The sequence below is a fragment of the Dermacentor albipictus genome, chromosome 2, assembly GCF_038994185.2.
Source record: "Dermacentor albipictus isolate Rhodes 1998 colony chromosome 2, USDA_Dalb.pri_finalv2, whole genome shotgun sequence".
Taxonomy (NCBI): Eukaryota; Metazoa; Arthropoda; class Arachnida; order Ixodida; family Ixodidae; genus Dermacentor; species Dermacentor albipictus.
In genome coordinates, this window is record NC_091822.1 from 84,515,328 (window position 1) to 84,537,644 (window position 22,317).

At 49.3% G+C, this 22,317-nt stretch overlaps 2 protein-coding genes and 1 pseudogene across 4 annotated transcripts in view; 1 reads left to right on the top strand and 2 right to left on the bottom strand.

The window, feature by feature from the left end:
- Nucleotides 1-22,317, top strand: part of LOC139055986 (uncharacterized) — a 146,155-nt gene that overhangs the window by 40,520 nt on the left and 83,318 nt on the right. The gene's annotated exons all lie outside the window — the stretch shown is intronic.
- LOC139055726 (uncharacterized) lies at nt 2,491-3,207 on the bottom strand. Its single transcript, XM_070533261.1, has one exon. The coding sequence runs from the start codon at nt 3,205-3,207 to the stop codon at nt 2,491-2,493; it is 717 nt and encodes a 238-aa protein (XP_070389362.1).
- Nucleotides 9,579-22,026, bottom strand: LOC139055727 (uncharacterized; annotated as a pseudogene).

The window sequence follows — 22,317 nt, forward strand, 5'->3', positions numbered from 1 at the left end:
GCTCGAATTTCACATATGGCTAACATATGCAGCAAATAATGCACAGCCCAATCGCCAGTCCTCGCAATGTGAAACGTGTTTACATAAAGTGCCACAGCGACATGTATAATGGCCATGCACAATGGTCACATGTTAGGTTCGAGTTCACAGGTTCACAATAGTGTCTCGCCTGGTAAGGAGAAATTATCCTGTGCAAAATGCCATGAGCAAACAGTCATTGTCAGTGTCACAGCCCTGCTGATGCAGAGGTTAAGGATCCACCTGATTTTGTGGCTTCGGTCTTTCGACTCGGAGGGAAATGCAAGAAAGGAAATATCGCTGTCCTTCCATCTCGCTGACATGCACTGAGGAACACAGCAGAACTGCTTGGCTGTTCGCTTTTTCTTTGCTAGCAGCTCCATTCTTTCGTCCACGATAGCAGCCTCTATGGCACACACGGTGACTGGACCTCTGTATAGCGTTCCTCCCTACTGCCACTAGGTGTCGCATGAATTGCTGGAGTTGCGAATAAGTGCGAGCAGCGAGCAATGTGTTGAAAGCCCAGTGCAAAAAGCAGGCACACACTACGCCTGTGCGCCTGCACCAAGCCGAGCCGAATCAATCCAGAGGAAAGGAAAGCAGCAACAAGCGATCATATGAAAGCCCAGTGCAGAAACCAGGTACACACCAATCTGCACTCGGAAAAGCGCGCGCAAGCACTCCAATCCAGAATGCATAAGAGGAGGGGGAGTAATCGGTGACTCTAAGCTCAGGGCCACCAAGCATTATATGCCTATCCAAGGCAACAGAGTAATTGCAGCAGGGAAAATTCTCAAATTGTCTAGCAGTGTGCACTGGCACAGTACCTGGATCAGGAAGTGCCCACTCCTTCACCATGCTTTTCAGAAAGCACCAAGTTTCCGGCTGTGGGAGCGTCTGCCGTATCTGTACAAGCCAGTGCATGTACATGCAGTTGAAATGAGCTGTCCATGACGTGGCATGTTACCGACAAGTAGCTTTCATTAGCACGTGATGTCCAACTCTCCGTTGTTATTGAAATTGCCTCTACTCCACTGTCAATCACCGCCTGAAGGCTGCTTATCAAGTTTTTTTTCTTTGAAGCGTAGAGCTCCGGAATTGTTGCTCTGGAGAGTGTTGTTTGCAACGGCACAACATACTCGGGAGTCGCAGCGTTCATAACGGCCACAAAGTCAGGCTCCTCAACAACACTGTAAGAATGCATCCTTCGCCTTGAAACGGTAAGCTACTGAAGGCTGTTGCGCGTCTGGCTTAGAGACAGCAGCAGACTTCACACTTTTCCATGCACAGCATTCTTTTTTGCATGCCACGAATACATCGGGTGTCTCTTTAAATGCGTCGTTAGAGTTGTCGTAGAGTCGCTAGAGTCGGCATCTACAGAGTAGCGTTGCATTTGAGACACTGAGCTTCCTGGCGTGGGGGGACCTTGACAAAAAAGTTGCATATCGGGTTGGCACCCGTGGGCGCATTAGCCATGTCACTTGACTGATTGAAGCAACTGATGCAAACTGAAGTTCAAGCGTGCAATGCGATCAAACCTGCTCACTACACGCATGCCGCACTGCAACCAAACAAACAATAAAACAGGAGCCTTGACTACCTTGACGAACATGCGCGCGTGATGGCTACGACAATCATGACGACAACGCTCTGAATGTGGCTAAGCTTGTCTTGGCTCCACATGTAGTCAAGATCAATGCCTCCTTTACTGTATATAAAAAAAAGGAGGAAAGAGATGGTTATATTCTGCAGCCCATCAGGGAGCACAGCACAGCATCGTATGGGGGAGGGGGAGTAGAAGGTAAGGAGAAAAGAGGAGAGAGATGGTTCAAGGTGTATAGTTTCTCACTATATTACCTAAAGTGAAATCTGGTGCTGCTGCGCTACGGTACGCATGGGAATTCCGGTATATTGTAACTTCGGATTGGCATTGTTCTCGGAGAGCCAGGCAAGCACTGTTCCGTCTGTCAAAATGATTAATTTTCTACTAAAACGGCATGTAAAAAGCTGTTACACAAAAACATGTTTTGTTTAACTAGAAGAACTTGTTGCATGTACAATTATATGATACGTCAAAGTATCAGCGGGCCGCTAAAGTTCGAGGATAGACGGCGAGATTCGCGCTCGCTTTGAAACAGTTTGTCGTCTGTTCTTGCTTTTCTTCGCTTGGTCATGCATTGTAAGCTGATAAGAACAGAGGTTTTTTGAAAAAATGTTTGTTACGTTTTCCCATGAAAGACGATTTTATTGTTGTGAAGTTACTAGTATTTGGTGTTAGTTTTTTGGCTGGCATGGAGGTGTGTGTTAGTGTAGTGTGTCCCTTCCTAGTGATGTTCTTCACTTGGCTGCGATGTGCGCTGCATATATGTTTCGTGATGCATCGATCATCTTGCTCACGGCAAGTTTCTTGAACAGCCGGAGATATTTGCGGCTGCAGAAGCTGCGCATCAGCCGGTCGTTTTCGGGATCTCACTATCCAAGTGCCCTGATGATGATTGCCTCGACGGTCACTTTCTGGAATTTCCGCAGCAGGTACTCCCGGACTGGTTTGTACTTCTCCTCCTTCCCCTGGCAGGCCGCGTTCAGGGCTGCAGGCCGGTTCCCAAACGGGCAGGTTACATCAACAATGATCGCCTCCTCGCCCCTGCAGTGCACAAGGTCAGGACGGAGATTAGTACTTCCTACTGGCCGATTCTCGTGGGTGACAGTGAACTTGGCGGAGGCAGCGGCTTTCACTCGGTTCACAATCTGGTTGTGGCGGTTTGTGTATGCTTGACTGTGAGTCATGCAGTGACACAGGACATGTGGCAGGGTCTCGGGTTGACCGCCACAAACCCTACACCTTTGGTCTATGGCCGTAGCCCACGGCCTCGCTGCGTTCAGGGCAGCGACGTTGAGCCGGGCCCGGTGAACAAAACGCCAGTCGGCAAACCTCGTAAATTGGCCGATACACACAAAGTGGGAACTGCTCCGGTCGGCGGCAATGCACTCCATCACTTTCCCCTGACTGGGTTTTTGGTGGAGATTGTGATTTCGTGCGTTCACCAGTGCCGTCCTGAGTGTCCTCACCACCTTAGTATGTCTCCTCGAACCAAGTGTTATGTCACCCCTGGAGAAGCGGGGGCCGTCTTCTTCGAATTTCCAGGTGACACCAAGGCACCGAGAAGCCTTGCGGGCCTCCGTCCACATGGACTAGAGCTGCATCGCTGTGGCCCGGAAGTCACCCTCAGTCTCGCTGCTCAGGTAGGCGGCCATGTCACCAGGTTCTGCAATGCATCTCAACCTCTTGCTTGTCACAACGATGAGCGCCTGCAGTGCCAGGTCCTGGACTTCATTGTCTGCAGAGGAGAGAAGTTTGAAGGCATTGTCACTTCTGCAGATGTCACTGACTTCTGCCGCCACAGGAATGCCAATGGCGCCCGCTGCGGAACTACCGTAGAGGTAGTCGTTAGCAGCGCTGGCAGGCAGGTAGAGTGTCCATTGGATGAGTGGGTGAAGCGTCGTGTCCAGGCAAGACCACTCCTCCTTCCCAAGGGAGCCACACCTCATGGCAAAGTTGAGCGCCACAAATACAAATGTTTTAACAGCGTCCAATCTCTACCACGGGGCGAGCATTGAGGTAAGCAGGCGGCGACCCACGTTGATGGCTTCGTCCACGGTTGCCTGGTCCGGTAGTACCGAGAACCCCACTGGTCGCCCAAGGAAGGTGTGTGCCTCAAAGTCTCTGATTGAGGGGATTGGGGTGCCGTAGACCGTGAAGGTCGTAGGTCTTGTTCCCATGGGTGTCTCCCCGGAGAGGTGCAGTGACTCGCACTTCGTGGGGTTCAGACGTAGCCTGAGCTGGCTCGACAGGGTTGCCACTACGTTAATGCAGCTCTGTAGCGTACCTGGCTCGTCAGCTAGCAGTGGTAGATCATTGGCGTAGGCAAGCACATTGTGCTGCCTGTCGCTTCCCTGAAGCACATGCCTGACTGGGTCGAGCACCAGGTTGAACAGGAGGCCGCTCAGTGGGCAACCCTGAGCTATGCCGGCAGAGGTTTCTGTTGGTGAGGTGATCCCGGCTTGTGCGATGACGCTGGTCCTGTTTTCCCTGTAAATATCAGCAATGATAGCACAAAAGTTATCACCCGCACCAGCACCATGCAGTGCGTCAATGAGAGGGTTGTGGGGAACAGAGCCAAACGCGTTGGCGAAGTCGAGGAATGCCGCGCACAAGTCCCCACGGCCGGCTCTTGCCGCATCCAGGTGCTCCTGCAGTACGAAGTTGTGTTTTTACATGCCATCACACGGCAGGAATCCCTTCTGACAATGGGAGAGCACTTCTTGGGAGGCGATCCACTCCTGCAAGTGAGCCGCCAAGCAGCCCGCGTACAGTTTTGAAATCGTGCTCCCAAGGGTAAGGGTGCGCCAGTTCGCAGCATCCTCGAGGTCTCCCTTCTCGTGGATGAGTACAGTCCGTGATTCTTTCCAGGCAGCAAGTATCCTCTGGTATTTCAGGCACACGTTGAACACTGCGGTGAGAAAAAGAGCTTCGGGATCAGTTGAGCACCAGTGTTGGTAGGTGAGGCGGTCACTTCCGGGGGCGGTGTTCTCGCTCTTGCAAAGACGGGAAACTACCTCGCCATCAGTGAACTACGCAAGGCTGACTTTAGGCATGTCACTTCGCTTCACCTTGCTCAGAAGTAGAGCGGTGTCGACTTCACGCGGCCCCCAAGCCTTGCTGAAGTGTTCCTCGAGCTTGTCAAGGGGGATCGGGCAGAGTTGGGACTCACTCTCCACAATAAGCCTCTCTGCACGTTGGCAATTGACGGTTTGCAATAATACTGTTGCGCATGCGCGAACACGGCTGTCACGAGCGCCCTCTACATGGTTAGGTACGAGGAGCAGACGAACAACCAACGCAGCTATAGCGCGCCTTGAGACGACGGTTTGTGATGGTTTTGATCGCGGTATTTTCGTGAAAAGGACGGCTTGTTGTGTTGCGCATTGTGCACAAAGCGTTTCACTAGCAAACTGAGCACGAGTTTATTTCGGTTTCCATCCGAGAAGAGCTATCCGGCGAGGAAAGCAGCATGGATAAGCGACGGCCGGAGATGCCACCACAGCACACAACTTGCTCGCTCCTCGCAGAGCCGGTTGTCATAGCGCTATTTGCTGCTGCTGAATTGTCACATGCCAGCGCTACGAGGTTATATCGGCCTGCAAGCTTCGAGACACCCTTAAACGCAGCAGCATGTTGCCGGAATAGGGAAAGTTCAAGATGGACGAGGACGGACAGCGCTTGCGAACGTGCCGTGGTGTCGCTCAGTTGTCGCTGACATGTTATTATACTAAATATTATAAAGTGATGTCGAAAGTGCGCCTCATATGACAATCAGAGCCTAGTACTACGCCACTGAAGTGATCGAAACACACCATTCGAGGGCAGTTGGTGCGACCGACGGGCAGCGCGGAGCGACCATCGGGCGACGGAGTTCGGCTGGTTTGCTCTTTTCTGCCGACGGTGTACAGATAGCCAAATGTATTTCTTATTTAGCCTTTTAATATTGGTGCATGAGTTAAAGAGCTAGCAAAAAACTATGCGTTCACTTCCTAGCAGAAGCTTCTTCGTAACCGGCGACACCCACGACCAGCGAGCGAGGCCTACCGTCTTCATCGATGGCAATTAGGCGCGTCGTTTGAGACATTCCCGTATTTGCCGTGCGCGAAAAAAGGACCGTCGTAACAAGTCAAACAGCTCCGTTAAGCTTTGCTTTGTTCCAAATGGGCCATATTAGTAGGATAAACTCTCATAAGCGGAACATCACGCTCGGCGCGCTGACTTTGTCGGCAGCCGCCGATCGCTCGAGCCGGCAGGCCTAGCTCCTGGTTGTCGAAGCAGCAGCAGCGGACGGCGCTTGTAATGGAAACGGAGCGGGCTATAAAGTGTTTATTTTCGTGAGTATTTTAGCGTCTGGACGATTATGTCGCGGTTAAATGAACGCAGGGCTGGTTCTCTCTGTACTCTGTCGGCAGCAAAGAGCAACATTAAGGCTAGCCGCCTTGCACGGTGGTCGCTGTGCGCGGCCACTCAGCGAAACCAAGTGCGGACACTCGGCGACACATCGGCAGCGTGTTTCGACGACGCGCACTCTGCTCTTTGTTGAAGGAGTGTGTTTCGCTCGCATCAGTCCTGTGCTGGCATCAGCAGCCCCAAATACACGATATTTTTAACGTGATCTTCCTTCAGTGCCGAGCCTCAATGAGCCTGGCGAGTAGTGGCAGTTATATATAAAGCAGATATTGCCACACGCGATCAGTTTAAGTGGTACGCTTCGAGAAGTCGGAGGTCTATGACATGTACGGAAACTGGAACGGAGTGACGGCGTCTTCAATTATTTTTTGACCCCATGAACACACGGGGTTGCCGCGGCAGAGGCCAGGCAGCAGCCGAGAAACGAAACTCGCTCTCTAACCACATACTCTCGCACGCAGAGCACTGCAGCTTTGCCTGTTGTGCGCCAGATGGCGCTCACTATTTTGCAAACCGTCAATTGCGTCGGTACAGTGTCTGAATCTGCTGAGCATCCTGAGGATTCAGAGGGTGGCATGGCTTCCTGTTAGCGGAAGCTACAGGAAGCTTTACTGCCTCGCATACTACCTGTATGGCGTTGTCCAGGGTTCCAGTAAACTGCTCCTATCCAGCGTCCAATATTGGCTCGTGTTGCAGCTGCCTCAGCTGTTGGGCTTGCTTGGCTAGCACGCCGTCATCCTTGATCGGGGCTGCAAGAGAAACTGGGTCAGTTTCCTGGGAGGGATCGTCGTTCTCGGTGGCTGCAGGCGACAGCAGTGCACCAGGAGAGGGGATGGCCGTGCTGCTCGTCGTGTCATGTGCTGCCTCATTGTTGACGTATGCCTGCTGAGAAGGGGGAGAGAAGGTCAGCGGCGCAGCAGGTTCGCTGCTTTCTTCTGAAAAACAAGGAGATGCTTCTATTGTCAAAGTCGGTGGAGACGGCATAGCCTGGGGGCTGCTATTTGCTGAAGCAGCTGCCGTCAGTGCAGGCGTGGTCTCCCTCGAGGGGACCAGAGTTGGGGTCATGTCTGGAAGTGGAGCGTCAGTGTTACATTCGCTGCCAGCTGCTGAAGTCGGCTGGGTTGTGGACGAGGCTTGCCGCGCTGCCCCTTTTTTCCTGTGTGCCTGCTGGTGGTTGTCGAGACCCTTCCTGGAAGGAAAGGAAGAGGGGCACTCAGTGCATTTGTGCGGGTGTTGAATCCACGTGGCGAGGTCGTGCGGGCCGCCAGTGAGGCATCCATGCGAAGTCGGCCGGGATATCTTCCTGCAAAGAGTGCAGAAATGTGTAGTTGTCAGGATCCTGGTGCCATGTTGTTGCTTGAGGTGTCGCTGAAGGGATTGCCGTCGAGATGTCAAGACTGCTGGTGAGTAGCTCGTTGAGCAGCCTTCTGTACATCTGAAGCAACTGGGGAGAGGAAAAAACAATATTAGTTCCTGCTCGTGGCATATCGGCTGTGCGCCAAGACTGGCGTGGTTGAAGTCAGGTTGCGGCAGTCTAGCAAGCGGCGAGCGAACTGGGATCCAGCTTGGTGGTCTGGTGTCTGGGGGGCTGAGAGGTGGCGCCATCTCATCTGATAGCGGGAAAGTAAAAAAGAAAAAGGCGTCACATGACCGTGTCGCTTACAGCAACCCACGGAAAGACAACAGGTTTAGTGAATGCAAGAGTGTACGTACAAAATCAAGGACGCCAGCTGAAGAATAATAAAAATAAAGAGATAAACCGCCGCGCGAAAAAGCAGGAGAAAAAAAAAGAGCAAATGGAGTAAAGCGGGCTTGTGAACTGTACGTGGGTGTATAGCTCACAAAGAATGTGCACGCAAAGCGAGGGAAAAAACAAACCTGACCAGTGGGCCTGTGAACCGCACGTGAGCGTATCGCTCACTGTGGCCCCAGGTTTGTTGATGCAGACATCAAGTGGCTGCAGCTGGCCCGTCTTGCCTCCCGGTATGACAGCAAGGTCCGTGTTCGCTTGGGCGAGCACAGCCTTCGCGTTGTCAGAGCGAGTTCTTTGTCAAAAGGGCTCCTGGATCCCGTCGCCACACAATCTTAACCCACTCTTCTACCATCGCACCCGTCATCCACCCGTTCTCATTTGCCCGCACAATGTCAATTCTTGGGAGAGTTTCTCGAGCAGGCAGTGTCTTCCTTTTAAATATCATATAAGGAGGGAGTTTAAGTCCATCAGCTGTGCAGCACAGCATCGCAGTTGCGCGCTGCTTCTCGTAGCCGGCAGAGCGCACTTTCACCTCCTTGGCACCCTTTTCATTCACGGTGTACGCCACTGGCATATCAAAATACACAGCCGTCTGGTCGGCGTTGCCGATTTGCCCGAGGTTGTAGCGTGCCACTTCACTCTTTCGCAGCACGTAGCGCTGAAAAGCTATCGGCTTTTCTTCGAAATCGCTTGGCAGCTTCTGGGTGACTGAAGTGCGACGTCGGAGGCTGAAGCCGAAGCACTTCATGAATTTCTGAAGCCAGCCCCTGCTGGCTTCGAAATCCTTTGGCGTTTGGCCTCGCTTCCTCGAAAGTTCCCTAGCTTTCGCTTGGAGCACTTCTGTTGTCACTGGAAGGGCAGCTGCTCTCTGCGTCCGAACAAAGTCAGCCAAAACTGTCTCCACTTCGTGGTGACGGCCTTTCTTTGGTCCGCTAAATGCCATCCTTGTCGCGGTGCACTCAAAAAGCTGCTGTTGTCCCCTCCACTGACGGAGTTTTGCTCATCGACGCCGAAGTCCCGCCCAGCTTGAAAGTTCAACGATGCCTCTGGGGCTATCACAACTTTTCGCTTGAAAGCGGCGCTGTAGTGGCATCTCCTGCTTGGTGCCATCGCGATAACACCACGCCGCACACAGACACGGCCGACACGACACAGGTCAAAATGGCGACCTCACTTGTATAGTGCCTAGAAGCTTCCTTCCTAGTGTGTAGTTCGCGAATGCTTGAGAGGCTACGCAAGCAATGAGTGCCGACGGCTGCTGCGTGGGGCGCTGCCATGCGAGAGGGTGCTGGCGGGTAGTATTTTTTATGCGAGCCTTGGGTTCTGTCTCCAGAGCCGTAATCATAACTGCTGGCTTTCTCAGTTTGTTTCTTGTGCTTTCATTTTCTATCCAAAAGGGCCTTGGAGAGCACAAATTTGCTGAAGTATGCTGCACGCTTATCGAATAAAAAGAGCTCATCTTGAGCGCTGGTTGCTCTTCCACGTACATGGGGTGGCAGATTCCAGCCATCAGCCACAGAATCTACCAAATGGATTTTTTTTTTTTTTCAATTAGACAAAGCAATGACGCTAGAACGCCAATTGCATATCTCAAATCTGCAACAATGAAATTATTCTCCTTTGGAGTGATCGCCCAGGCGTAACAAAGTTCACCCCTCCCCTGCACACAAAGTAACAACGCAGTGTGCAAAAATGAGAAACACAGTTGACAGAACATAATATTTAATACTTGCGTAAGTCAAGCAGGCTTAGGACACATCGCGAAGGCAATGCTTCAACTCCGGAGGCAGCTAGTCACTGGCAGTGGCGTAACTTGAGTAATTTCTACCGCTGCCTCTGAGTATCCCTTTCTTTGTTAGTGCTTTTTACAAAGAACTGAAACCTTAGTAGCACATAAAACTTCACTATTTGTGATAAGGTAGCTCTTTCATGCTCTGTGCAGCCAAGCTGTGGCAGTGTCAATGTGTCGAGGTGCTTTGCGAAGTCAGCCAAGCTTCCTGCATGTAGTTCATGTTTGCTGAAGAAGGAACTAAAAGCATCTTACATGAGCTTCACAGCTAGGGCCAGCGCTTGGCTGGGATATATAAGGCCACCATTGTCGAAATTGACTGTGAAGCAAGAGTTGGCATCTGCACCCGCTTGTCTTCTCGAAACACAAAGGTGCTCTGCACAATCTGGGCATGCATTTTTAGCTATTATCTTTCTTGCTACATATCCTGCTGTATAATATATCAAAGTACTGTTGCTCTGTTTCTCGCTGTATCTGACATGATCCCCATTTGAGCAAAGAGCCTGAATAATTACTTCAAGTTCACTAAGCTTCCCTTGGTCCAGGAAATCATCTACGGTGTCCAAAAGGCATTTTTTGGTTTGTTCAGGCTGTGCTGGCCGGTTAAGTAATGCATTTATCATTTCTGGCGAGCAGTTTCCTCCCTTTGGTGGCTTAAAAAAATTATACGTAGTCAATAAATTTACTGTGGTTAAAAACTGAGACACTGTGGGATGATCATTGCATCCAGATGACTGTCTAATTAAACCAAATAAATTCTCTAGTTTATCTTGACTCAGGCGGGACATTAAGAGGTATGTGAACCCTACCACTGAAGTCAAATATTCCATCGGATCCAGTGTGCTCTTAAGAGTCACCCTAAATCCAGCAGCAGTGCTCTTTGACAAAAATCCACCCCCTGCTGGTTTTGCATGTTGCTCCCATTGTTCTAGGTAGGTTACAAATTCCTCCAGAAATCGTGCGTCTGCACTACCGGGCCTCAGTGCTTTTGTGTTTATCCTAGACGTCATCACACGAATAAGTCTGCTAATTTTCTTTATGAACTCTTCCGTTGGTTGCACTATCTTATAAGAAGATTCAATGTGCATCCTGTGAACTAAGAGTCCCTTGATCACTTCATCACCGAAGAGTTTGAAGGCAATATTGACCTTCATCTTTTCGAAACAATTTGGTCTGATGTGAACGTTTGTGATGCTAGGCATAGCTTTGAGCGTGACAGCATCACGGTCCGCTTGCAATGCTGCCTCAATAATGCCACTGTGGACGTGCCCAGAAGGTGTTAGGAAGCCTTTAGCTACGAATGCATTCCTAAGGTTCTTGACAAGGTGCAGAAAGTCTGAAATGAAAAACAGTTGCCTCTTCCCGTCGACTGGATGCTTGGCACTGTTTCTGATGGTGCTTGGTGAACCTGTAATTGATCGAGCTCAGTCAAACCTATGAAAACGAGGTGTAGGCTGTGGACAAAACACGTTTCACAGATATATATTTGTATACTTCAAAGTGAAACTCTACCTTGTATTCCAAAAAGCTGCCACATGCTTTGGTTCCACACGGCCCCATCACAAGTGATCGAGTCAACCTATAGTCCAGCTTGTTCAGCGAGAACAGTAGTTCCCACAATTATTTTTGCTAATGTTGATGCCTTGACATTACCCCTTGATGCGAATTCGCGAAGGATCTGTGTCCAGTTCCCTACGAAAACCAAAGTAGAATACAAAATATCATCTGACATATCTGCTTGCTCGTTACATCTGTGACCTTATCAAGTTCACAACTTACCACTGTACGGCTGAAATGGGACGACCATTCCATGATCTGCCAGGACTCCCTCCTGCTCTGTAGACGTGCAGTCGCCAAGGTCTACAAAACCTTCAACGTGTGAAGGTTATTGTGTTATTTCATATTTTTGACTTCAACATTTCATTCACGAGGATTGATAGAACAACCCACCCTTTGTGAAAACGTGTACAAGGCAAAGTGCATGATTATGTGAAAACTTCAACTCACCAGCTGTTTTCATGTTCAGATGTTCCGAGAGCTTTATCTCATCCAAAATAAGGCCTCCATGGCGGCTGAAGATGTCCATGGTCTTTGTCTTCTCGCTTAGAGCGGAAAATATTTTCGGGCTGATGCTGAAGCCACCTTTAAAGCGCCTCACATATTTCTGGAGGCAAGTGCGGCCTGGCAAGACCATGATATTTTCCCTGCGGAGGTGCTCATAGAGCTTGGGACTCCGCATCCTCATCATAATGTACTCAACGATCCACTCATCATCATAAGTGACGCCCTTCTCCGATTTCTGACGTGCAGCAAGGAAGCAGCTCTTGACAGCCAGCTGCTGCTTCATAGGGAACGACTTAATATTGGACTCATAAGATTGTTAATTAAGTGTCTCATTCAACTCTTTCATATGTGCCACTTATGCCTGAGCTGTCACCAATTTTTTTCTGTGTCCTTAACAGGGCGTGAGATACAGTCTTGCGCTTGTGTTTTTCACTGTAGGTCACCCTTTTTTTCTTTCCTCTGCATGCCTTGTTGATACTTGCACTAAGCACAAGATTCCCATTCAGACTCTGTAAATACTTGACATTTCTCTGCAAAAAACATACCTTTATATGTGGTGTAACTTCCACCTCAAGGATAAACCACATCCATCGCAAAGGGCTTTTGAGGAGACTTCGAGAATCAACAATTCGGCCTCTCTACGATTTGTAAGCACATGCTTTGCCTGCTCTCTTCCTCTCACGTAAACAGTGGATATCACTGATCCTCGCTCAGGCAGGGGCTTTCCAAATGTTATCATCTTTTGGATAAAAAAGCTGCTAAAATTGTTCTCTTCGGCTTTGCAGCAGGCGTAGGCCAGTGTGTCAGATGGCACATGTGGCACCTGCATCCACGTCGCTGGAACAAGTATTCCAGAGAACGGATGACGACTCTCGTGAAAGCCTTGAGTCTGCTGCTCAGAGGTGTCACTATGAGATTCAGCAGTGCTCTGTCCTTCACTGTCAGAGTTCCAACTTCTCCCCATGGGTATATCTGCATTTTCAGAATCACAAGCATACTCCTGGCTCTCCTAGTTGACGCCTTCAATAACGGAGTCGAGCTTGCCTACCTCCGGCTTGGTCCGCTTGCGCCGTTTAACAGCAGGTTCCTGTTCGCAGATATCTCGTCTTTCTCTTCGTAACCTGTTTGGGGAGAAGGTGCTTCGGATAGCCATCAAATATTGTCGGAATGGCACCGGGCTTCAAATGCGGTTTGTCGCGAGCAAGCTCGTTCACGACTCCATTCACCATGATCCTGAAGGAGCACTCTATACAGCTTTCCTCAAAGTGTTTCTCACACTTTGGCTTGCTGCATGGACTAGCGTTTCTTCAAACTCTCAGTTCTTTCGGTCCTGGCTTGTGACACCAAGGGGTGGCTCTCGCAATGATCAGTTTGGTAGTGCCGGCGTAAATTATACTCTTTGAATACTGAGAGCGCTTCTTTACGATTGAGGCAGACCGCCTTATCCTTGCATTTAACAAGGAGGTAATCAATCATCTGTCCACCAATCTTGAAATGTTAAATATTCCTAAGCTATTTTTTCTTTCCTTGCCACCCTTAGAAAAGGACATGTTGATGAGAAAAGCACGCTGAAAAAAGAATTATAAAAGCTAATACTAGCAAGCAAATCATGCTTTGAATACAATATTATTTGGAAACTCGCCTCTCATATTGTTGACAAGTACCTTGAGAAAGTCGGACGGAGGCAACAGAAAAAATGTGCACCTTTCTGCTCTAGCAATCATCTATCAAAACGAGCGCTGCTAGGGACAGTCATAAAGAACGTTCCAGCAGTGGGATAGCGCCATCTGTTGCTCGTCGTTCCAACCGCTTTCGCACCTAGTTCCTGCCACTCTCACGGGGTGGCAGCACCGTCACACGTTAGATCCGCCCAAGAGGACGAGACAACTAGAGATGCCGCGAACTTTTTACAACAAAGCTGTGAAGTGCTAGTTCCCCCACTATAGTGTCCAAGGACAAGCAGCATGTTGACACAAAACTCGAGCCAGTTCACCGTCATCCTCACTGGCGTACGATGAGGAGAGTTGCCCATTGTGTTGGGGGAGGGGGGAGGAGTAAACCTTGACATACACTTAGTCCTTCCCTGACCTAGTATTTCCACAAAGAATCTTTCTTCCGCCTTTTTTGGACTTGTGCAAAAAAAGGAAGTGAATACGTCTGAATAAGTGATGGGGGACAATGACAACTGGAAGTGATCTTCCTTTGTTCTTGTCTAACCCCATTTAAGGTCAAAATTGCCATCTCGGCCTTCATATAGGAAGTGACAAGGAGAAGGGGGTGGGTTCTGATGTCGTGCTGGGGGCCACAGGTTGCTGATCCCTGCTCTATAATTTCATCTAGTTGGTCTGGTCTTTCGGTATTTTTTTCTGTTATGTTTCCAAACCAGATGTCTTGCTCTAACTCTTGAAGCAATTTAAATTCTACCATCTTCGTTAATCATTTTTCTTTGCTGGGATTTTTATTGTAAGCTTTCTGTTGTATGTATTTGTGATCTGACTCTCTTGGTGTGTCCCAGTGTGTAAAGATTGATTCCTATGCAGATGTTATGTCAATCCAGCTCCGTGTGTTTTTAGTTTCAAATGTAGGAGAGCTGTCGTTATTATGTTGAGGTTGTTTTCATCTATAAATTATAATAATTCTGTACCCTTCTCGTCTGTTATTTCTCCTTCCCATAATGTGTTCTTAGCATTAACATCCCCAGTTACTGATATGTTCATTTGAGTTTAGTTGTATCTAACTTTTTATTTTAATTGTATCTTCTAGTTGCTCTTTTGGTGGGATATAACAGTTTATTATAATGAGAGTTGTTTTTTCGCCCATTTTGGTTATGATAAGTTTTTAAGTTATTTCATTGCTGAAGACTTTGATATCCTTATGAATAATAATGGCAGCCATAGTGAATTATCTGATAATCTGTTCTTTCGAGAAAATGCAATTATTTTATTATTTAATGCATACAGTTCTCGTATTAAGATAATGACCTGTTTAAATTCAAGAAAGTTATTGTGAGTGTTTGTATAGCTTTGAATGAATTGAATTTCGTGAACTGAGACAGAGCACTCAGTCCCCACAACTTTTAACCCGGGTTGTTTTCCTTTCGAGATTCTTAGCTCTAAATGCCTCAATTTTTTTGTTTGCTTTGATGCTTCCTTACAATTTTTTTGAGCCCTTCCTTCAAACTGGAGGAGATTGCCATCGTTCCGCTTATGGGCTTGGTGTTGACATCATTGAGGCCAAATTTTTCTGGCTGGAAGTGTCTCATCTGAACTTTCTTTGAACTAGGGAGTTCTCTTAGTTCAAAGAAACAAAAAGGAGGGAATGGGCTGTCTTGGCTGCAATGTCGTGGCAAGGCGTGAAAAGCAGCAGGAGTGGCAAAGGTTGCCTTCTCCTCGCGACTCTCTGTGAGCGAGAACATAATCATTGTGAACCACACGCATCTGCTCCGAAGATATTGGAATGCGTATGCATTCCTGCATGGTCAAGGACCAGGAACAAGTCTTTCAAGTGTGAAACTTCTAGTAGCAGTTACGGACTTTTGTCAGGCAAAGCAGCACTTTACATTTCATGCGAAAAACTCTTGATCGCCCTTTGCAATCAATCAAGCCTGTATTTAGAAAGAAGTGCTTGGTCCTGAGCAACTGGCCAATGAACCATGCCATCATAGTGTGCATCGGTGCAAAGCCATCAAATGCGGGATTTCTTCTCATAAGGAACGTTTATCTGCCGAAATGTCTTCAACTTCGTTGGGTGGCCTCCCTTGCTACTTCATATATGGCATACAGCTGGTGAGGGCCTCCCAATTTGCAGGTGGAAATGCATGAGATCCAGTACCTTTGGCTGCCATGTGTGTACGTTGTCCTGTAAGCACTCTATCCAAGTCTACAAAATGAAATATCGCCCTTAGAGTCTTATTGTTTCACACGATCTTGGTGTGGTAAAGGCTCAGTAGAGAAAATACATCTTGTCAACACCTCGCATCTTTCGATTATACTTGGCGATAACCTCGGGCTGTATGAAATACATGTTCATGCTTGTTTTGTCCCACCTCTTAACATTCTCTTGATTGCCAATGCTTACAGAGTTAGATGCAACAGACAAGCATTGTTGTCTTTGCTAACTATCACAGCATCATCACTTCTAACACATTCAGCACAGTATCTTCGCGGCTTTTTTGTGATGTCAGCGTGGCCGCCATGATCACCACGCTGGGCACGTTGAGCACGCCGGGAAGGCAGCCCGACGAAGGAGACACGGAGGCAGGCGAGGACCGAGGCTAAGAGAGAACTTTATTCAGAGTGAGGCCACTTAAATAGGCTCAGCTTCAATATCACAGCGCCTCCTGAGGGCAAATTAGTTTAGGTTTCGAAACTGAAACCTCTATATTATCATCCCCCTCCTTTTTAGAAGTGATGGCAAGAATTTGGCTGAGAGGTTCACAGCAGCATGTACCATCCGCTGAATGTGTTTCTTCGCAAAGCCCGAGGGGTGATTCAGGGCCCCTTTAATGACGTCGTTCTGGCAACTAAGATTTGAAATAATGACTCTTTGAGGAAGTGTTGTTTTTAGGTCAATTAGCTGTCTTGGATTGGCTTATAATTTCTTTCATGGCAGTTAGAGTTATGCGGCTTGTTCTGGTTCAAGAGTCCAAGTGGATTGGGCTCTAAGTGGTCTCATCCCGGTATCTGGTGCGTTGTTGTCTGCAAAAAAAAAATATCTGGTTTTGAAAATTCCGAAAGGTCCTTGTGAAACTCGAATTCATTTATTGTGTCGTTCGTGGGACAAAAGTTTAGACCCTTGCTAAGTACGCGTATTTCTTCCCTACTTGCATGTTTTTGAAATGTCTACAACATTAGACTGGTTTAATTCTTTGGAGACTTCAGCCATGTCTGGTATATCTTGGTTCAAGCTTCCTCTTGTTTGTATCAAAGGTTATTGATTAAAGCTCGCTTTCTTCCTCTGTTTTCAAAGCAATATTCTACACTGTATTTCGTGGTAATGTTCTAAATTTTTAATCTCCTCCGGTGTCAGAGCTATGTTCTGAAGCCTGTGGCTTCCAGTTTTTTGCAGGGTTCCTTGAGTATATTCAGAAGTGAGAGTGAGACATTGTTTAATGTTGTTTGCCAGTTTGCGCGATGGTGTGCTGGGAGTGTTCCTAGAGCTGGCACAGCCTTCAGTGTTAGTCCTTTAGGGTTTATATTGCGTGCGCGCAGTCTGTGAAAATTTCTAATGGAAGGTGTAGCTCGGATGGTTCTTGGTGTATTTTCTAGCCTGTAGAAATTCGGTGCTTCATGGCTGAGAAGGTCATTAACTTGCAGTGGCTGTCGTTTATTTGGCTTTTGGCAGGTAGATCTGTGTGGGGTGTATTTCTGTTAGGCAGGCTTCTTTCCACATGCCTCACTCATTTCCAGCTCTGTTTCTGTTTGAGTCTGCGTGTGCAAACAGGCGTATGATTGTCTGTGTGAATAGTTCAGTAGTAGATTTTGCATTGTCTGCAACAGTTGTGTCTGTTTGCACGGTTGTTGCTTTTGTCTTTGGAGTAGTGTATGTCCAGTGGCTCATTTCACATTTCTTGAAGTAGTAAAGGCAAGGTGCAGAAGACCAGGACTTAGGAAGAACACAAACGATAAGACTGGCGCCACTAAGTCCTGGTCTTCTGGTCCTGGTTCCTAAGTCCTGGTCGTCTGCGCCTTGCCTTTACTACTTCAAGCATGAACCAACTAGCCCAAGCAAGAGTTTTACTTCACATTTCGCTGTCTGTGTTCCTGAGGTGACTGTTGTAGTTGTGTTGCTCGGCGCGGTCAGTCAGTAATCTGGTTTCTGTGATAGATTTAATAAGTGTTTCTCTAAACTTGTCCTTAATGAAGGATTCGATATGTTGTGAAACTAGCTGTATTCCTCCATGGTTTAGGTGGAAGCCGTTCCAAGCTAGGTGTGCATTGTGCCAACATTCATGTGGAAGTGCTGCAAGTTGAAGATTAACAAGTTGAGTTTGTCGGTCTCCTCATTGTGTTTCATGAGTGCATTAGTTTGGTGGATTAGTGGAGTGGGGTGGTGTTTGTGTTGTAAGGGCACATTCACACCGGCGACTAGAGGAGGTCGCGCGACCAAGTTGGTCGCATTGCGACCAGTCGCAAATGGTCGCAAACGGTCGCCTTTCTCGAAAAGCGACCATTTTGGGCGAGTCGCTCTCTGCGCGATTTTTCAGTCGCACGACCGCGGTCGCAAAACTGATAAACCAATCAGCGGCGCACCGGAAGTGATCTTTCGTGTGTCTACATCCGGCCTCCTCCGGCGTCGCATTCAAATTCCGCGTAGATTCCGAGAGTTCTCGCTGAGAACGATAATCTCCGGGATTGCGACTTGCGGGTCGCGCTCAGCCGGGCTTACCGGTGTGAACATCAGTCGCCTTCGGTCGCTTTTTGATTGCGAGTCGCAAATGGTCGCGCGACCTCCTCAAGTCGCCGGTGTGAATGTGCCCTAAGTGGGTAGCAACAGTTGTCACAAATGTGTGCGTTTGGCTAACATATCGCCAAGAGTGCGGTTAAAGCACTCAGTCATGCCATTAGTTTGCGGGTGGTATGCAGTAGCAGTACGGTGAATTACGTTGCATTCCTTGAGCAGGGCTTCTATAACATCAGACAGAAAGACGCGGCCTCTGTCGCTTAGCAACTCTGGGGGCTCCATGGCGAAGTATGATGTTACGCAGAAGGAACCCGGCAACATCCCGCGCAGATGCACTGGGCAGAGGCGAAGTTTCCGCGTAACGCGTGAGATGGTCTATCGCCACTATCACCCGGCGGTTGCCATCTGGAGTACCAGCAAGGGGCCCATAAAGATCAACTCTGACCTAGTCAAAGGCCCGTCCTGGGCAAGGCAAGGGTTGCAGTGGAGCAGCTAAGGCATGAGGGGTGTTCTTGCGGTGTTGGCATGCGAGGCAGGAGCAGACATATTAGCGGACGAATCGGTACATCCCGCGCCAGTAATAACGAATTCGTAGACGCGCGTACGTTTTTAGTACTCCTGCATGTGCGCATTGCGGGTCATCGTGAAACGCTGCACATACGTCCGAACGTAGATGCTGAGGAACCACGAGTAACCCTTTGCGCCCGTCCGAAGAGGTAGTTACGGCAGTATAGGAGCCCATCACGAGCAGCGAAGTGGTGTGCTTGGCGACGCAACGCACATCCAGTAGAAGGCGCTGATGGGTCTGACAGAAAAGCCAGCATAGCAACAATCCATGGATCCTTCTGCTGCTCCGAAAGCATATCCGTGGCAGTGACGGAGGACTCGCATATTCGTACTTTCTGATAATTGGGCTGGCCTGACACTGGAGAGCGAGACAAGGCATCTGCGTCTGAATGTTTACGGCCTGAGCGGTACAGCACTCGAATATCATACTCTTGGAGGCGAAGCACCCATTGGGCGAGGCGACCTGAAGGATCTTTCAAGGACGACAGCCAGCAGAGTGCATGGTGGTCCGTGATGACTTCGAACGGGCGACCGTAGAGGTAAGGATGGAACTTATTTAGGACCCAAATGATAGCCGGGCATTCTTTTTCTGTAACGGAATAGTTTGCTTCCGCTTTCGTGAGTGCGCGGCTTGCGAAGGCAACAACGTGTTCATCGAATCCAGTCTTTCGTTGTGCAAGAACAGCGCCAATGCCGACGCCACTGGCATCCGTGTGTATTTCTGTCGGTGCACTTGGGCTAAAATGTCGGAGTATGGGGGGTGAGGTTAGGAGACGTCGCAGCATCGTGAATGCGGCATCGCAAGCTGGCGGCCAAGCCACGAGGTCGTGGTTACCCGCGAGAAGCTGCGTCAAAGGCGCTATTATGGTGGCGAAGTTGCGGATGAAATGACGAAAATAGGAGCATAATCCGATGAAGCTGCGGAGTTCTTTTGTGGTCTTTCGTCTTGGAAATTCGGCAACGGCTTGGAGTTTGGTTGGATCTGGGAGCACACCATCTTTCGAAACAACGTGGCCAAGGATGACTAGCCGCCGGGCGGCGAAGCGACACTCCTTCAAGTTCAGCTGGAGTCCAGCATCGGCAAGGCAAGTGAGCACGCGTTTTAGTCGGAACAGGTGAGAAGAAAAGTCCGGGGAAAAGATGACAATGTCATCAAGATAACAAAGGCATGTCTGCCATTTGAGGCCCCGGAGTATGTTATCCATCATTCTTTCAAAAGTTGCAGGCGCATCACAGAGGCCAAAGGGCATCACGGTAAATTCATATAAGCCGTCAGGCGTAACAAATGCCGTTTTCGGACGGTCTGCATCAGCTACCGGGACCTGCCAATAACCGGATCGTAAGTCTAAGGACGAAAAGAATTCAGCGCCTTGGAGGCAGTCCAGTGCATCGTCGATACGGGGAAGAGGATATACATCTTTCCGGGTTATCTTGTTGAGTCGTCGATAGTCCACACAAAAACGAATTGTCCCATCTCTCTTTTTGACCAGCACTACCGGAGAAGCCCAAGGACTGTGTGATGGCTGTATCACGCCGCGTCGGAGCATGTCTCCTACGTGCTCATCAATGACACGGCGCTCCGTCGCGGGCACATGGTATGGACGTTGACGTAGCGGCGCGTGGCTGCCGGTGTCGATGTGATGAACGACTGTGGAGGTACGGCCTAAACATTGTTTCTGGAGGTCGAAAGAAGATCGAAATCGGTTAGGAAGGTCGACGAGCTGCGTGCGCTGATTCGGAGTGAGGTTGGGGTCAATAGACGGAGCGAACTCTCGGTCACATGCAGGCGGAGGCGCAGAGACAGGAAGAGTCACGGCGTCAACGTGAAGAGGAGTAGAGTCATCAGGCACATCGTAGACAGAGCTCGTGTCGAATTCATCAGCAAAACCGAGGCACTTGCCATGATGTAAGCTTGATTCGAAACGGATTCGAAACGTAAAGTTCACTGTAGCCCTGGCGAAAGGGAAAGAGGGCAAAGGGAAGCAAGAAGGGATGACGGCATGTAGCAAGTTGAGACGGCGTGAAAAGAGCTGTGGAATCGTAAAAAGCAGCACAGGAAACGGGTACAAGGGCGGAAGAGAAAGGAGGGATATCAGTGGCGGTGGCAACGAACACTCGAGGAGAAGGCGGAGGCAAATCTTCAGGAAGACTGCCGCAGAATGGAGTCAGCGCAAGTTCTGCACGGGCACAATCAATAATAGCGTGATGAGATGAGAGGAAGTCCCATCCTAGAATGATGGCGTGAGAGCAGCGGGAAAGAACAAATTCAATGTGGTATAAACTGTCTTGTATGGTGACACGGATGGTACATGTTCCTAAGGGCTCAATAGGATCAGCACTTGCTGTGCGCAGCGAAATGGCAGAAAACGGCATGACGACTTTTCAGAGCGTACGGCGAAGCTGGTCGGCAATCACGGACACTGCGGCACCCGTGTCGACAAGCGTGTGAACGGCGATACCTTCGGCAAAAAACTTCAATGACGTTCGTTGGGAATAAACAAGGGCTTGAGCAGTTCGAAGAGGTCGCAGTTCTTGCCTCCGGAACTGCGCCTTTTAGTTTTCCTCCACAGCCGGAGGGCGGCGGACGATGGGGGACAGGGAACGTCGACGGGGAGATGGAGATCGACGAGTGTTGAAACTTTGGGGAACAGGAGATGAAGGAGCGAAGTGCGGAACTGGTGGTGAATAGCGGGACTGGGAGTCAGGAGCATTCCCTTGAAATCTCGCAGTATCGGGAGGATACCAACCTCGCCGGCGGCAGAATCGTGCCATGTGTCCAGCAAAGCCAGACGCGAAGCAGATCGGCCGATTGTCTTGGGTACGCCACGGATTATCAACAGGGGGTCTAGGTAGCGGAGCACAGTTTGGAGCTGGGCGTAGGGGCTGCGGAGGTGCGCAGAAGCCGCTTCTGGGCACGTAGTTCGCAGCTGCAGAAGGCGAGGCGTAGAAGCCGCTTGTGGGCATGTAATGCGCAACTTCAAGCTGAGGTCTTGGCCTGGCAATGACGGCAGCGTAAGTGAGCAGGACTGTCGCTGAAGGTGGCTGGTTAGCGAGAGGTAGTGCATCGCTGACTTGTTCATGGATGACGCGTCGCAGTTTTGGGGACAAAGAGGACTCGGACGACTGGGTAGCAGGCAGCAGTGACAGTTGGCACGCGACTTCTTCGCGAACATATTGCTTTATTTGGTCGAGGAACGAAGAGTAGGCAGAAGCAGCACCAGAACTGTCAGTTAAAGACGAAACCGTGTCGTCCGGCGCGACAGCTCGGCGCGTGGTAACGCGTTGTTTGCGGAGCTCATCGTAGCTCTGGCACAGTGTAATGACCTCGTCGATCGTTTGAGGATTTTTCGCCAAGAGCATTTGAAAGGCATCATCCTCTATGCCCTTCATGACATTCTTGATCTTTTTGGAGTCGGGCATGGCGGGATTAATGCGCTGGCAAAGGTCAACTACGTCTTCAATGTAGCTGGTGAAGTTTTCACGCTTTTGCTGAGCGCGACCACGCAAGCGTTCTTCTGTGCGAAGCTTGCGTACAGCAGGGCGACCGAAGACATCTTTGAAACAATGGGTAAATGCTGTCCAGGTGGAAAGGTTGGATTCATGATTCCAGAACCAGAGATACGCGACTCCAGAAAGATAGAAGATGATGTTAGTCAGTTTAGCTTTGTCATCCCACTTGTTATGCGCACTCACGCGATCGTATGACGAGAG

Coding starts and splice junctions, on each gene's coding strand:
- LOC139055726 (XM_070533261.1), bottom strand. CDS start 3,207: ATGTGGACGGAGGCCCGCAAGGCTTCTCGGTGCCTTGGTGTCACCTGG.